Genomic DNA, 15,988 nt, shown 5'->3' with positions numbered 1-15,988 from the left:
TAATAATAATACGCAAAGATCCAAGAAAGATGATTATATAGATAACTCACAATTTATTACGAACACAGAATAATAACCCAACATGTGTGACAGTGTGCTAATGCACGGACAACAACCGACAATGAACAGAACACAGGGAGGAACTTAAATACACAGAAATTATAACCTAAAAGAAAAAAAGCTGTGATGATTAGTGTAGTGTCCATGGTGAATGATCAGTGGCGGGAAAACAAAGACAAAGAAACACACGTGATACATGAAAACAAGCTAGAATCAATGATCTGAACTAAATGGAACATAACGGTGACAGAACGCCCCCCTCCGGGAAGGCGCAACCTCACGCCGTGATGGCGAAGATATGGGAGGCGGTTTTGGAGGAGGGCGCAGAGGTGATGAAGGGATGGTGACAGGAGATGGCAGAGGAGTGACGTGATGACGACAATCCCCTGGCTTCAATGGTTGAGATGGTCCGTTAGCACAAACCCAGAGCTTGCCAGTCCCAATAGCACACAACGGAGTAAAGAGAGGGAGCAGTCCAGATGATACGAGTGACATCGCTGGTACTAGAGACCAAGGAAATGCCGCGGCGACAATTGTGAGGGCCGAGGTGGAGCAGGTGTGACGGAGGACAGAGGTGACGTCAAGGGGGAAGGATGAGCCCACTAGAGCCTTAGGGTGGAGGAACGGAGCGCAGCGGCTGGCTCATAAGTCCGTGGCGGAAGTAGTGTGACCGGCAGGACGAGGGAACCCGGTGGAACCGCAAGGCCGAGTGTCTCCGGTGGAGCCGAAGGTAGGAGGAGCCAAGACAGCGCCAATAGGTCAACAGGCCGAGATGGAGCGAAGAGAACAGAGGCCGGGGGCAGAGCTGCAGGATCCTCCCGTACGGGCGCTGCAGGTGGACTCACCGGAGATTGTGCAGGGCAGTAGACATCTGCCAGTGGTGGGACTGGAGGACTGGCTGAGCTTCGCGGTGTCACAAAACTTGACAGAAAAACGGTAAGAATAGCAGTCCACGTAGATCGATGAAATGAGGAACTCAAAGTTCATGCAGTCATTAGTGGTGTCCAAAAACAGCGATGATAAAGGTACCGGGTGGTATAGGGGGGGAGTCGATATTTCCGAAGTCATTTTCCGTAGTTACGACTCCCTCGTCCGCTGATGTCGCGGGCTCACACCAATGGTGTGACACGAGTTGGCACACAAATGAGTTCTCTGCGGTCGAAGGTGACGATTCAGTGAAGGTGAAGTCACATTTTAACACACAAATGCAACCTTATATTTAACCCTGATCTGTGTTCATCTCACATCTGTACTGCCTCTTAATCTCTGAGCTTGATTAACCCATCGGCTCTGCGTTGCTCTGCCTGCAGCCGGACCACTGGGGCTCAGACTGATTTAACCACATTGATGGCACTGTGCCCAGCTTCAGCTTTAGAAAGACCCCCTTAGCCTTTTCTAGAGCTGAGAGTTTGCTTAAACACATATGAATGGGGTGGCACTGTCAGTGTTTCATGGCACGTGCAGTACAGGATGAACAAGTCATACCCTGTTCAGAACACAACCACCAACTTTTCCAAATTTCACAGATGTTTACTTGCCCTGAGGGTACTCCATGGGTGAGAGATGAGACCATGCCTGGTCCCAACCCCTGAGACACAACCGGAACAAGAACACGGCAATGTACTGAAAGAAAACTTCCCTTATGTTTCCCCTCTGGACTGGTCACCTCTTGTTCCGTTACTGCACCAGTCACTGGTTGATATTTTCAGCTGGGCTGTTTCTTTTCTGCGGGGCTTGTGAAGATTTTGCACATTCTAGATTTATGCAGTGCTTAGTGTTTCCTGCCCTCACCCCAGCCACACTCCTCCGTGTAGCTGCATATAAAACAGGCTGGATATATTTATATCGTGGTCTCTGAGCCTGAGGCAGAGGCCCCCTCTCCACTACTTCTGGAAGAGAGCAGCTTTGACTCCTCAAAGGTCAAGGGAGTATTGAGGTATCGAGATCCGGTTCTGGAAACTAATTTTCATGTATGGTTATAGCTTTTAAAATTACTAATACAAAAAGTGTCAATATGTAAGCTTGAGGAAGATTTTAGCCATTTTGTTTACTTTCACCATTGTGCTAACTTCTGCCATAAGCCATGCATATACTGTAGGTGTTTAAGAGCCCTTGACTGTCTGCATCTTACGATCATCAATTCTGGCCCTGTGAGGAGCAGCGCCTAAGCTGAGAGAACAGTTCATCTGAAGGTCATGACGGCCTTGTTTTCTTTTAATTGAGTTAAGATGGCCAAATAAATGGTCTGCAGGCTAGCACAATCATTACCCTCACTCAGCGTCTACACACGGGCCACTCACACGCCACTTACTCGCTTTCACTGTTCTGACAAGTCCAAAGAGCAACAGTCAAACACACATGTTTCTCTTGTGTTTTAAACACATACTTAGAGCCTTTATCTTTTTTTATACTCGCAGTTCTTTTCTTTGATGTTCAGTGAATCTTCATGGCGGTTTACCTCACATCTTTGCTTGCTTTTTACTGGGATTCACTCGCTGGTGTTAATGTACAGTCTGCGTTTCCCGCTAATGTCTTTAACGGACAGAAAACACTCCAGCAGCGGTATGACTCTAATAAGCTAATAGCACAGTCTCTTGACAGGTCCATGAGAGTTCATACATTAAATGGATAAACGCAGCCTTTTCTTCCCAATGAGCATTTCTTTCCCACACCACATAGACTCGCTTAGGAACAGTGTTGGGGGATGTTACTTTCAAAAGAAATGCTTTATATTTTGGTATTTTTTAATGAAAAGTAACAAATTAGGTTATATTGTTACAATCTTTAAAAAGCAACATGTCAAGTTGCTTTTACAGCATTTTCTTTTTTCTTTTTACATTTGAAGTTCTATTTTTAAGTGTTTATGCCCATGTGTCAATGACATATAGCCTATACCACCAAAAGTATGGTATGAGTGTATTTACACTGGAATCAGAATCACAGTAAACGCGTCACTCCTCTGAAAGCTACATTTTTTGATTTACAATTTTTTAGTTTTTGTTTTTAAATCTAAGAAAAGAGTTTTATTTTTAAAATATATATTTTTAAGATTAATTGAAAAGTATTTTTCCAGCTTTTCGTGTTTTCACTGTTATAGGCTATATGTTTGGGGGCGCTACTAAGCATCTTCTGAAAGAGTAGAGAATCTCCCAATAAAAACAGAGGCAGAAACAACCAATAAAAGCATTACTTATGCATGTTGTATTCTTTGCAAAAAAACACGCTTTTCTCAGCCTTTTGTTTAAAAAGTTTTTGATCAAAAAAAGCATTAAGCTAGAATAAAACTTTTTTTTAAAGCAGAGGCTCTGTTCTTTCTTTTGATATCTTGCATGTTCAGATATGCATACAAAATATTCTGGAGGCCATGACATTTTTGTGAAAATTATCAAAAACCCGGGCAATGGCTGGCAAAAATGCTGGCGGGGAAAGAGTTAAAAAAAAAAACTTTAACTTTAACATAGTACCCCCAACACTGAATGATGGAATAACTTGCATGCTTGAAATAGTGTCCACCCGGCATTAAACACACGCTTTTTTCTTTCCTTTCTTCCTTTGTTTTTGTTTCTCTGCAGGTATATCCTAAAGGACACTCTTTCTGCCGTTTATCATTTCCGCATTTTCTTTTTATTATCAATTATTATTAATATTTCCTTTTTTTAAGCATGCACATCTACTCCATCACTCTTCCCCTTTCATCCTCCTTTCCTCCCTTAATTTTCTTCATTGATTTACCATCAATATGTGTGAGTGAAGAAGAAGAAAGGAGAGGAGTGGAGAGAGGAGAGGACTGGAGAGAGGAGGGCCACAGCCCAGCGCAACACCCCCCGCCATCGGTGTTCTTAGGGACGCTAGTACAAAAATGTGGATCAAAAAGCTACTAATGACCGCCGTGTATCCAACACTTACCTACAGTGCCAGTTGGCTCGTGTTTTGCGGCCCTTTGAAATTTTCAGACTGAAAGTTATGTTCAAAATGGTCTCGGAAAGAGGAGTGTTGCGCAATACCGAAGTCAGGACTGTGCCACAATGTAGTTTAGGTGGCAAGAAGTCTTGATTTTACTGTGTCAAACATAGCCTGCACATAGCACAAACAGATCAGTGTTCATTAGGAAATTAGTTGATCTGACAGAAGTAAAAGCACAAAAAGTGCCAAAAATATGTGTGTCCATTTTCTCCCCTGATCTCGTAACATTTATCAACTATAGCAGAGCTCCAAATGGTGTTCTGATGCTGAGCACCCACTACCAGCTATATGGATATCTTTTGGAATATACAGCAGTATTAAAAAAAAAAGAGCTTTAGATGAGTAAATAAATTTGTCATGAACAGCACTGGAGTGGTCCATCAGTTTTATTTTTGCAGTTTGATATAGATGTTATCCAGTGTTTGAAGCATACATCTAACACAGTGCCCTAACCAGATTCAACACAATACAGCATAAGGTATCCTAACCAGTTTTTGTACCCTAATGTTTGCTCTGTCCGTAAGGCCTATAAGCTTTTTGACACCAAAGTTGCTTATGCTCACCAAGGCTGCATTAATTTATCAAAACACAGTATAAACAGTAATATTTTGTAACATTATTACAGTTTTCTATTTTAATATATGTTAAAATGTTAATTATTCCTGTGTTGGCAAAGCTGAATTTTTGGCAGTCCTCAGTGTCACATGATCCTTCAGATATCATTCTAACATAAGGATTTAAATTTCTTATTATAATCATTAACAAAAATTATTATGTTAACAGATCAAAGAAAGCATGTTGGAACACTACTTGCTGGAAGGACCTTGTAAAGTAATCACAGAATGTGCTCTTTGGTTGGGTTTGAAACATATACTTTTAGGGGAAAAAAAGAAAAATCCAAGGCACTTCTTCCAGTTCTAAAAATATTATTATGTTGTTGAAAACAGTTGTGCTGCTTAATATTTTTGTGGAAACCATGTTGCAGTTGTTCATGCTTCTTTGATGAATGGAAAGTTCAAAAGAACTGTATTTATTTGAAATAGAAATCGTGTGTATATTTAATCAATATAATGTGCCCTTACTGAATAGAAGTATTAATTTATTTTCTTTTTTTATCTTACTGACCTCAAAAGTATTGTGATTTTTGGGTTCATTGTGGGCAGAGAAATTGTTGGTCGCTAGTTCGAACACGGTGTTTCATTCCAGGGATTCTGGCTTTCACCCACATACTAAAAAGGCACGATTGACCACAGGTTATCACTTAGAATTGTAGTTTGTAACACAAATTCCCAGTATTGCTGCTCAATATGTTGTAAAGTGATCTGTTTAAATAATAGTAAAAAACAACCCCTGGCCATGTTTGCTCAAAGCTGTGATGTTGTTACTAATGCCATGTGTACGACTGGTGGAGTTGTCTATATTCAGCGTGCTTCTAGAAAAATAAAAAATTTAAATATTTATGCTCCAAAATGTTTCTTCTTTCTGCTTTTGTGCCCCAACTATCCATTTATCTTGGCGTGTTTAGAGTGTGCGAGTTGTTTTGTGCGTATCAGCTTGTTGGAACACCACCTGTGATGCTGGAATAGATTTTGGACAAAACCTGTGTTTAACAGACCTCACTGGCTTCATGTGTGCACCCGTGTGTAAGATACACAAGACAGTAGGACTGAAAAGTAGGATGTGTTTGTGTGTGTACTGCATTTTTAATGAATGAAGGCTTGCTGTGTTTGAACTTTGTAATCATCTGCAGTATATTGGCAGGCGGATGCAACTTTGTGCTGTATCTAGATTGCATAGAAGTGTTCATATCTTTCTGTATCCCTTGATATCACTGTAGTTCTTTTATGAAGGTGGAGAAAGAACAGAATCGACACATGCTCCTAGACATCCCATGCAATTTAGCATCACCATTTAAATGGATGAACAGAAGCTATATTACACACCTAAAGTACAATAAGGCTTCTTTTCACCAGGCATTAAAGGGATAGTTCACCCAAAAAAATAACATATCACCCATGCTGTTCCAAAACTGTATGATATCCTTTCTTCTGTGAAACAAAAGATATTTTCAATTGTTTCACTGTTTTTTGCCCATACACTGAAATTCAATGGATTACAGAAGTTGTTTTGACCCACATATTTCTTATTATTATCAATGTTGAAAACTTTGCTTAATATATTTATTATTACCATGATACATTTTTTTTAGGATTCTTTGATTAATATATAGTTTAAAAGAAATGCATTTATTTGAAATAGTACGAATATTAAAGTTTTCACCGTCACTTTTCATGAATTCATGAATGTCTTTGCTGAATAAAAGTATAAATAAATAAATCTTACTGACCCTAAACGGTAACTTTGCTTATTTTACAGCAAAAGATTTTTGTATTTTTTTTAATAGAATCTATGTGAATAGAATGAATCATTTCATTGTAATTATATTTCCTTACTTTCAAATTGCAGTTTCTACATGTGCAATTTTCGTGTTTGGTGTGGACAAAAACAGTTGAGACGTTCTTAAAAATATCTTCTTTTATGTTCCACAGAAGTAAGTAAGCAAACAAACATGTCAGGAGTAAATGACAGTCCAGCCTTCGACTGAAGTGTGCAGAAGCCTAACCATGAGTGTAAACTTTTGTTCTCAGATTCGTACATGAGCGGGAAGCAGTAATGAGCGTGTGATTATGGATTGCTGTGAGGATGGATCTCCTCCAGCTGCTCGGTACCTCTGGTCAGCCCTCGTCTCACCACCCCATGTCCCGGCCAGCTCCATCCGCGACCGCGGTGTTCAGAAGCTGCCATTTGTTTAGATAAGCCTTTGATACTGAATTTTATACCTCTTGGCTTCACATGATGGCAAAATCCACTTTTTAACTCTTTCACGCCGCGCCGCTGTGCTTTGTAATAAGCTGCGACGATTATACGATTGAAAATATGCTCTAATCGCTCGCGTGTTTATTTTGGACTGCGATACTTGGCCAAAAACAATACCAGTCAAAACAAAGCAGGGGTTATGTGGACTCGCAGTAATTTGCGCTGTCTGTGAAGAGGTTTTTGCCTCCCTTTGAAGTGTCCGGTGCCCAAATTACAGTGCTGCCATAATGAAGTATTACCATGCAATTACCCAGCGGTGCGCTACACACAGCAGCCGAGCAGAGAAAGTGCTGAGAATAGTGTGTGTGTGTGTGTGTTTATGAGTGTGTTGCAGTGCCACGCTGTGAACAGGACGGCTTGGCTCTACAGTGGGCGGCCCTCACCTGAGGTGGCCGGGCATGATGAATTATGGAGTGCCGGCAGCCTCATCAATACTGCAACGTAAGCGCAAAATACGCAGCCTATTGGCACCAGCCTACGTGTTAACGGCCAATGTATTTTTAATTAACGCAGAGCCTTCCTGCTTCATTTGACAGTTGCCGTAAACATGACAGAGGTTGGTGACAGCTATTTCTGGTGCTCAGGTAGCACAAAGGCATTTAATTTTTCACAAACCGAGACGCCCGCCTTGTCTTTGCGCTTAGACCCTTGGGCCACTTTCTCCTCTTCTAAAAAAGAAAAGAAAGGGAAAAAAGGAGCACAACCAGGTCAACACAACAGTACGTGCCAGCCATTCAGAGATGGTTTTTAATTTGTTGCCGCTTGCTGCAAGTTTGGGGAGTAGTATTATTCAGGCTTCCATAGAAACCCATGTTACACATCATTGGCAGTTGAGTCCGTGAAGAAAGAGGAGGTCGACTCCTCCCTGTTACAGACGCCTTGATTAAAACCAACATGAGAGAGAGAGAGAGAGAGAGAGAGAGAGAGAGAGAGAGAGAGAGAGAGAGAGAGAGAGAGAGAGAGAGAGAGTGATGAGACAAACCACATGCTTAGTGACTCATACACACCAGGCCTGCAGCAGATGCACGCTCTGAGATCTCTAATCAAATCTCAGTTTAGTACATTGTGGAAGCGTTCTGAGACACAAATTCACTCTTTATGTCAATAACGGAAGTCATCACGGTTTTTCTGAAGCGGAATCTCCTCGCTCGCACTTACCTCAGCGGCCCCTGCTCTTGGACGCTCGGGGTCAGTCGCGGCTGAAATGAGAACCAGGGACGGGCGCGGGGTCAGCAGCTGGTGGAGGATATGGCAATCATTTATAAAAATATGCTTTCCCAAGCCCACAAAAACAAAAGCCCCAAACTCAACAGCTGGGAAGGGTTGGGAGTAGCCCCAAGGCTGGCAAGTTCCCTTCCAGATGGAGAGGTTAGGCCGAGGCTAGCCAGGCAGCTTCACTTAAACTTCCGATTCCCATTAGGCTCAGAGAAGATTGCAGGGGAAGGGAAGAGGAAGAAAAGCAATGAGCATGACTGCTCTGTTTTTTCGCCCCGCTTAATCAAATAAAGCAGGAAGCTTCCGAGACGGAAGAATTGTGTTTATTGATACTTAAGCATACTCGGAGTTTGTTTGTTTTCAAAATCCTCTCTCTCGCTGTGTGATATTGGTATTTCTTTTTTTTTTTTTTGCGAATCTTTTTCTGGGAGAGTTACGTTTTCACTTTTTTCTATTATTATTAATAGTACATTTAAAAAAAAAAAAAAATAGAACCACTGGGAAATTTAGCTAAACCATTTGGAGTTAATAGCCAGGGCATGTCAAATAATGAATGAAACAGGTCTTAAATAAGAATTGATGACCTTTTCCCAGTCTTCTGTTGATCTGACACCCCACGCAGCACAGAAGTAACGGGTCCTTTTGTGGATATTAAGTTACCACCGGCTCAACTCTTTTGAAATGTGCAATTGCGGTCTTAAAGGAACTCCAGAACCCAATGAAGACGGCCCCTTAATAAGAGTAATGTACACACCAAAGCCTCGGGAATAGATCCACGGCACGTAATGCGTATCTTGTGTGAGCCCGGTGTCAGGAGCTAGTGACTACAGAAAGACATGAGGGGAAGTTGACACGGGGTCCACACAACCTGGCAACCTTTTGAAACAGTACATGTGATATTCATTGAGAAAGACTCTGAACGTTTACCGCTAGAAGGCCGGGCTGCTGATGTATTAAGCTCTATGAGGTCTGATGGGAATTAATCAATGAAACGGCAGAAGCCTGAGCCAAGTTCGTACCGCTCCTTCAAGCCCCCCAGCAAATGTCATAATCAGTTTTTTTATAGAAATATGGAAAAACTCAATTTACAGCCTGTCTGAAAAAGTAATAGTGTGTTTTGTTTAGAAATGAAACAGCTCTTAGGGTCGTTTTCGCACACTTTATGAATGAAGGCAGTGGCTTAGCTATTAATATGAAATGTGGATTTGATTTTAATGCACATGTGTAAAAGCAATTGAAATCAGATCGGATCCCACTGAAGACATTACCCTCACCTCAACTGGCCATTTTTGGATATGCTCCCGTATATATTAATGATCTGAAGCCTCTGAGTGGTGACTGTCTGGGTTGCCATTACAGTGCCATTACATTACACAAAACATTTCGAGATTTATTTTGTGATTCTTTTTGTCTCATTTTGGCTGTATATGTTTCTCCTGAGGCTGTAAGGTAATCCAGCACCCCCTTAAGCTGACGACCATCGACCCTTTTGGGCTGTAAACACACCAGCAAAGCTCAGGGGTCATGACCTCATGGCCTGGTGAGGTCAGGGTGGCGGACAGCAGGGGCGGCCATCACAGGCCCATTACTGCAGGAAATTGGAAACACTGACACAGCTCAGACACGGGCAGCATGCGCTCTGACGCCATTTGTAGCGCCTAATTGTGCCATAATTAAGATGAACTGAAAGGGGGGATGGGAGTGGTGCTGGAAGGAGAAGCAGACAGGAAAGAGGAAAGCTATCATCACATTTCACATGCACGCATTAGAACGCTCACAGTGTTGGCCTTAGTGGACGTGACTACAGTGGTGTGCTTTTTTTTTTAGCTGCATATATAATCTCACTTAAGGTTTAGTGTCAGGATGTATCTTGTTTTTTGTTGTCATGTTTTCACATATTAGATCACTTGTTTGTACAGCTTTTTGTGATATGGCACTTTAAAATTCCTAATTTTATATATATATATATATTATATACACAGTATATATATGGATACTTTTGGTTTATATTTGTATTATATTCGTTTAATTTACTTAAATTGTGTTTATACCATAAATAATGTAGTATGGATCGTATTTTCTTTGACCTTGTATAATTTTGTTCATGAGTGTTGAAGATGAGGGCCTGTTACGCAACTGCGTTTGCCTATGAATTGACAAATTGCTGAAAAATTATTGCTGCGTTTGATTGGACATGCTGCCTTGTAAATTAACAGGAAGATTTTAAAAGTTTGTCATAATAATAATTATTTTTATTCATCTTTGGGTTGCGACACGCCAGTTGAGAACCGCTGATTTAAAGGACAATTTTAGACATGTATTACATGAACGAAGGGGGGAAAAAAATTGACAAGTTTAGCTGTGTGGTTTGCAATTTTGCCATCAACTTATATTACATAAAACAGGCCTGCAACCGCAGCATAGCGATCCTGTGTAACACAAGACCGTGAGTTCTGGGGCCACCGATCTTTCCCCATTTGCATGTTTGAAACGACAGGGCCTCACCTTTTAATGAAAGAAAGCAGCTCCCTTCCATGTTCATTTCAGCCATGTTGAATTAGAATAAAGAGCTCTGTGCTTTCTCAGTCGAACTCCCATTCTCACAAATTTCACCATTTAAAACCTCCTGTCTCAAACCAAACCAAACCACTGATCAGAGTCAGATGAAATCGGATGTTCGTTTAAACATGGATTGGAGTGGTCGGATATGCTGTTTTGTTTATGTGTGTTTGTGTGTCAGACAGAAACGAAGGCCAGCCATTGGCCTCCTCAGGCCTGGCCGCCCTGTAAACAGACACCTACTGGCAGCTGGGCACTTGGCAGCTGGACAGGCCTGCGTGTAGAGAAGGACACTGACCCCACCGTCTCACTGTCTCCACCCACCCACACACACACGCACACACTCACTCACAGAGGTCTGTGCTACCCCTTCCTGTGGCTCGGCCGTGACTCGTCCCGACTCCCACTGTGAAAGACAGCAGTATGTTTACTGGCTTTCCGGAAACCTCGACAGGAAGAGCATATCTCTCCACTTCCAAATTTTTATTTTTAAATCAACACTTTGGACCGTTTATTTGTGCCCAACAACAAGCCAGCGTGATTTATTTTGCTGTAATCTAAAGCGAGCGTCTCCATTTCCTAAAATAAAGCGCTGGAAATGCCTGAAAGAATGTAAACCGAATGCTAGAGAAATTATACAAATACAGATAGCAGCGAGCTCTTAGTCAAAATGTTTTCTCTGAAGTGTGCTGGGGAGCCTCTCGAGGCTTGCCAAGAAAACACTCTAACGTCTCTTTCTTCCTCTAAGCTTTTGCGTGAGACCTCCTCCTGGAGTGAGAGCTTAAGTACTCGTTTTAACAGCTAAACATACTTTTATCTAACACATCATCAGCCTTTATCCCTACGATGAGGATGACGCGTATAATATAATTATATGATCAAGCTAAACTGCCTAATAAGCCTTTATCTGACTTTCTGAATTCTTCTGTGCTCTAAATCACTCACAAATCTTTTGACAGCCTGATAATCTCTATTCAGTTTTTGCAAAATATTAGTTGTTTTCATGCCTTTTGCGAGACATTACACCATTTCATGCAGAAAGATTTTTTGTGACTTGCTTAATAATGTGGAACAACCTCTAAATAGGGTTTCCATTTACCTAAGAAGACCTGACAAACTACTTAACAAACCTGTCTGAGATTGATCCCAGTTATCTAAAAAGACATGTGTGTGCGTGTGTGTGTGTAATCATTTTAAAATAATTTTTATATATATAATTTAAAGTTAAATTATGCTGGGTTATAATTAATGAATATTATTATTATTCTTTATTTGTATAATTACTATATATATATATATATATATATATATAGTGTTTTTTAATTTATTATTATAACCCAGCATAATTTAGCTCTAAATTATATATATTAAAATGATAATATATATACATATACATTGATTTAACATTGAATATTATTATTATTATTTCTTTTGTAAAGTACTTATATATATATATATATATATATATATATATAAGTACATTTATATATATATATATATATATATATAAATACATAAAACACTATATATATATATATATATATATATATAAATGTACTTATATATATATATATATATATATAAGTACTTTACTAAAGAAATAATAATAATAATATTCAATGTTAAATCAATGTTAATTTTTGTTTATTTTCTATGTATTTGTGTACAAATTTGATATTTTAGTTTTTTTTATCTTATTTATATATATAAGTACATTTATATATATATATATATATATATATATATATATATATATATATATATATATATAAATACATATACATAAAACACTATATATATATATATATATATATAGTGTTTTATGTATTTATAGTATTTCTGTATTTATTTTTATAATTAGATTTAGTTAATTTGATGCATTTTATTATATTTGTATTTTTGTTTATTTTCTATGAATTTGTGTACAAATTTGATATATATATATTTTTTTTATCTTATTTATTATTTGTAGTATTTTTGTGTGTTTTTATAAGAAGTGGATTCTGACAGTTATGTTTACTGGTAGCCGGCGTGTACGTGCTTATGGAAGCGCAGCAGCTGTGTGTTTGCGGTTTAAATCAGCATCATTCTGTCTCTTCTCTTCTCTAATTATTCATCGAGAGAACTGTTAATATCCTGGATGTGGCTTTTCCCTTCTCCGCTCTCGCTGTCCTACTCTGATCGTCACTCCTAAACAAGCTTCGCTTTATCATCACTGCCAACACTTCTCTAATGAAGGCCTGTATGCAATCACCAAAACACACCAGAGGCTCGCAAATTATAGCCCGTTTGTTCCCGCAGCCTAATGCCCCCCCCCCCCCCCAGACTTTTCAGTTCGGCTAAAATTAGGGTCTGCCAGCAGCCCATGATTACCATGTTGGTTCTCCATTTCCATGATGGATTTTGAAGTAGGTTTAGTGTTAAAATGAGAGTTGGATCTTCAGCGGAACATCAGGATCTCTGCGTGGCTTCGAAAGAGGAGAGTACAATTATTAAATCCGCATGATCTTCCAAGGTTGTGTTCTTTCATACCGCAACCCCCTCTAATACCCTAACATCCACTTAACAAAATGCCTCGCTGTCTCCTCCAACTGTCCACCCTGTCTGACCAAAGGGAGACACATGTTTACTTCAGCTACTTGTGTTAAATGTCACGCACATTGAGGCGATCTCTGTCTGTCTCTGTCTCTCTCTCTCTCACACACACACACACTTAGGACCCACTGAGGGCATAAGTGGCTGTCTCTTATCACCAAATATGTGAAAAATGTGTAATGTGGGCAGAGCTAAATTTGATTAAAGTGAGGAAGTTTACAGAGGAGGTAAAGTTTGATGAGCAGGCCTGGCAAAGTGGCAGAAAGACTAAATTGGTTGTTTTGCTTCAGGCACGCAAGGAGAGAGTCTCTTTTTTTTTTGGCCTACCAAAGGGCTTTTAACGTGAGAAGAGTTTAGCAGATGACTACAAATTTCATCATAATAATGTGTGGTGTGTTCTGTCAACTTAATTGTTATTGTGTATTACATTTGATGGAGATCATTCTAAAAGCATGTATGCAAAGATTTAAAAGTTGTCTGATTGAACTTTAACGTCTATAATGAAAGGAAATTATCAAACACTGGTAGCATGCTTTAGAAAACAGTCTTGGAAAACTATGTTATTTTTATTTTTTTAATGTCTTTAGTTGTTTTATTGGTTTATAATACTTTATTTTGTATTTTATTTTTTATTATCTATTGATTTATTAGTATTATTTATTTCTTGTTTAAAGTTCAATTATGAACTTTATATGTGTGTATGTATATATGTATTTATATTTTTTTATTTTTTATAAAAAGTTGATTGATTTATAATTTTATTGATAATTCTATTTTAGTTTAGTTTTTATTATTTTATATGATTTATTGTTATTGTTTTAACAAAATCACGAAGAAAAAAAAACATGGTGATGAATTTTATAGATGTTTTTCAATCCAAATGGCAATACAAGTACATGCAAGGCAGCAAAAGAATAATGTTGAAGTTCTAGTGTACATTGTATATTACGAAACCCTAGCACCCTGTAAAACGATATGTATAACAGGCCTCTCAGACCGAGGCTCCGTCGAGTGTAAATATTTGGAGTGTTGAGAGTCAGAGCAGTCACTGTTACAGTCAGAAGGCCCTTGAACTATTCGTCTCTCATGCAGTGGCGAGAGGGATGTACCAGTCCGTCTGCTGGTTCACTCCTTCCCTCTGTGTTCCGTCTTTGACCTCTGGAGCCAGACACTCGGGGTCCTCAGTCACTCCTCAGCCTGAAGTCTATGGCGGGCGAGCAACTGGACAGAGTCAGTGTTGTATTGGGGAATGTTGGTGATTGTGAATGGGGCTAAAGGGGCAGGGAGGGGTGGAGTTATTGTTGTGCTTCAGGGCTGTGCTGAACTTCCTATGGAGGTGTAAAGGATAAAAAATCGGTGGGAACAGGGTGAGCGTGAGGCGACGTACGGAGATGAGCGTCTGAGCCTGGGTTTATTTGTTATTTCACCACCTTAACCCAACTCAAGAAGCATCACCTTTCAACTAGTACACTTTGTACCCATTGCATACTTGTATATTGTGTATACTGTATACTTGTATAACAAGTATATTTTTCCTTTTTCAAAAGGAGAATAGTAGAATACAATGCGTACAAAGTGTGTATGTATATTATTTATACACACACACACACAAACAAGGCATGAGCATTCCCACTACGCGATTCATCTGACCTTTACCCGACCCAGGCACAGAAGTGCACAGCCGTCTTCATCTTCTGCTAAAGCTGTGCCTGCCCCAGTTTCTCTCCATCATTATTTTAATAAAGTGTCATTACCACAATTATTGAGGTGATTAGCTTGTTAGAAGACCATCCATCAGAGAACAACAAAAAACAAGCGAGGTCACAGTCAGCAGACATAAATGTCAGGTCACAGTGTGGGCGAAGGAGGCGTTGTCTGAAAACACCCTGTGTGTCTTATTACGGGGGGTTGCCGCCTCCTTCGAATTTCATTATGGCTTTAAAAGAGTGACTAATACTATGTAAGGGCTGGCATTAATTGTTTGTTTTCTGTTTTCAATCTCATGGTTTTTCATGTCTTTGAGGGGGTGCATTTGAGGGGCCTTTGTGCAATGTGACAAAAAGGAGTACTTTGTGAACTGGGCCGGCTTTGTTCCTGTGCGGCATTGCAAAATATGATTTGAGATGAGGACCCCGGGCCCATCCTTTTCAATGGGCAGTTTTTATATTCTGCCAGCATTCTAATCAGCACTGGGCCCTTGAGTTGAAGCATTGACATAAAGCCACACTGTTCACCCCGAGTCGTTTCAGTCCTGTAGGCGCAAGGAAGGAATTTAGGGATCTGTCATCTGCCAGACATTAAACTCCCCACCCTACTCCCCACATCTCCCCAACCAGATTCTTCCTTCTTTTTCTTTTCTTTTTTTGATTGACCTCTTTGTATGCATGACTTACCTCTATGGCATCTTGCTCATCCAGCTTTGGCAATCAGACTTAAACACGGAGTATCCAGCCTTCCACTAGTAGCAAATAAGACAGTCTTTTTTTTCTCCATTGAAGTGAACCTACTAGTGGTCAATAGATATAGATACTGTTTTTACTGTATTTTTAATCAAATAAATGCAACAGCAGGTACTCAACCACATCAATAACACCTGCAATAGATGGATACATGTTGATTGTTATATATGCTTGGCTCTCAAATCAGATAAAACGCCTATATGTTAGTCCACAGGATTGTAGTTCTCTCAGGTAAAGAAGCCTGACAGGAGGAAACTGTT

General features: G+C 39.7%; 1 protein-coding gene across 6 annotated transcripts in view; it reads left to right on the top strand.

Annotated features, from left to right (window-relative positions):
* Positions 1-15,988, top strand: part of bcas3 (BCAS3 microtubule associated cell migration factor) — a 256,157-nt gene that overhangs the window by 152,614 nt on the left and 87,555 nt on the right. Inside the window, exon 24 of one of the 6 annotated variants that reach the window (XM_056271174.1) lies at positions 3,633-4,334. The exons of the other annotated variants lie outside the window; for them this stretch is intronic. Within the exon in view, the coding sequence (XP_056127149.1) occupies positions 3,633-3,643 (11 nt within the window). The 3' untranslated portion in view covers positions 3,644-4,334. Of the gene's footprint in view, positions 1-3,632; positions 4,335-15,988 lie in introns of those variants that run through there. 6 annotated transcript variants of the gene reach the window in all.

This window comes from Rhinichthys klamathensis, unplaced genomic scaffold (genome assembly GCF_029890125.1).
Source record: "Rhinichthys klamathensis goyatoka isolate OS25496 unplaced genomic scaffold, OSU_Roscu_1.1 h1tg000311l_1, whole genome shotgun sequence".
Lineage (NCBI taxonomy): Eukaryota > Metazoa > Chordata > Actinopteri > Cypriniformes > Leuciscidae > Rhinichthys > Rhinichthys klamathensis.
This window is presented reverse-complemented; position numbering and strand designations above follow the sequence as displayed.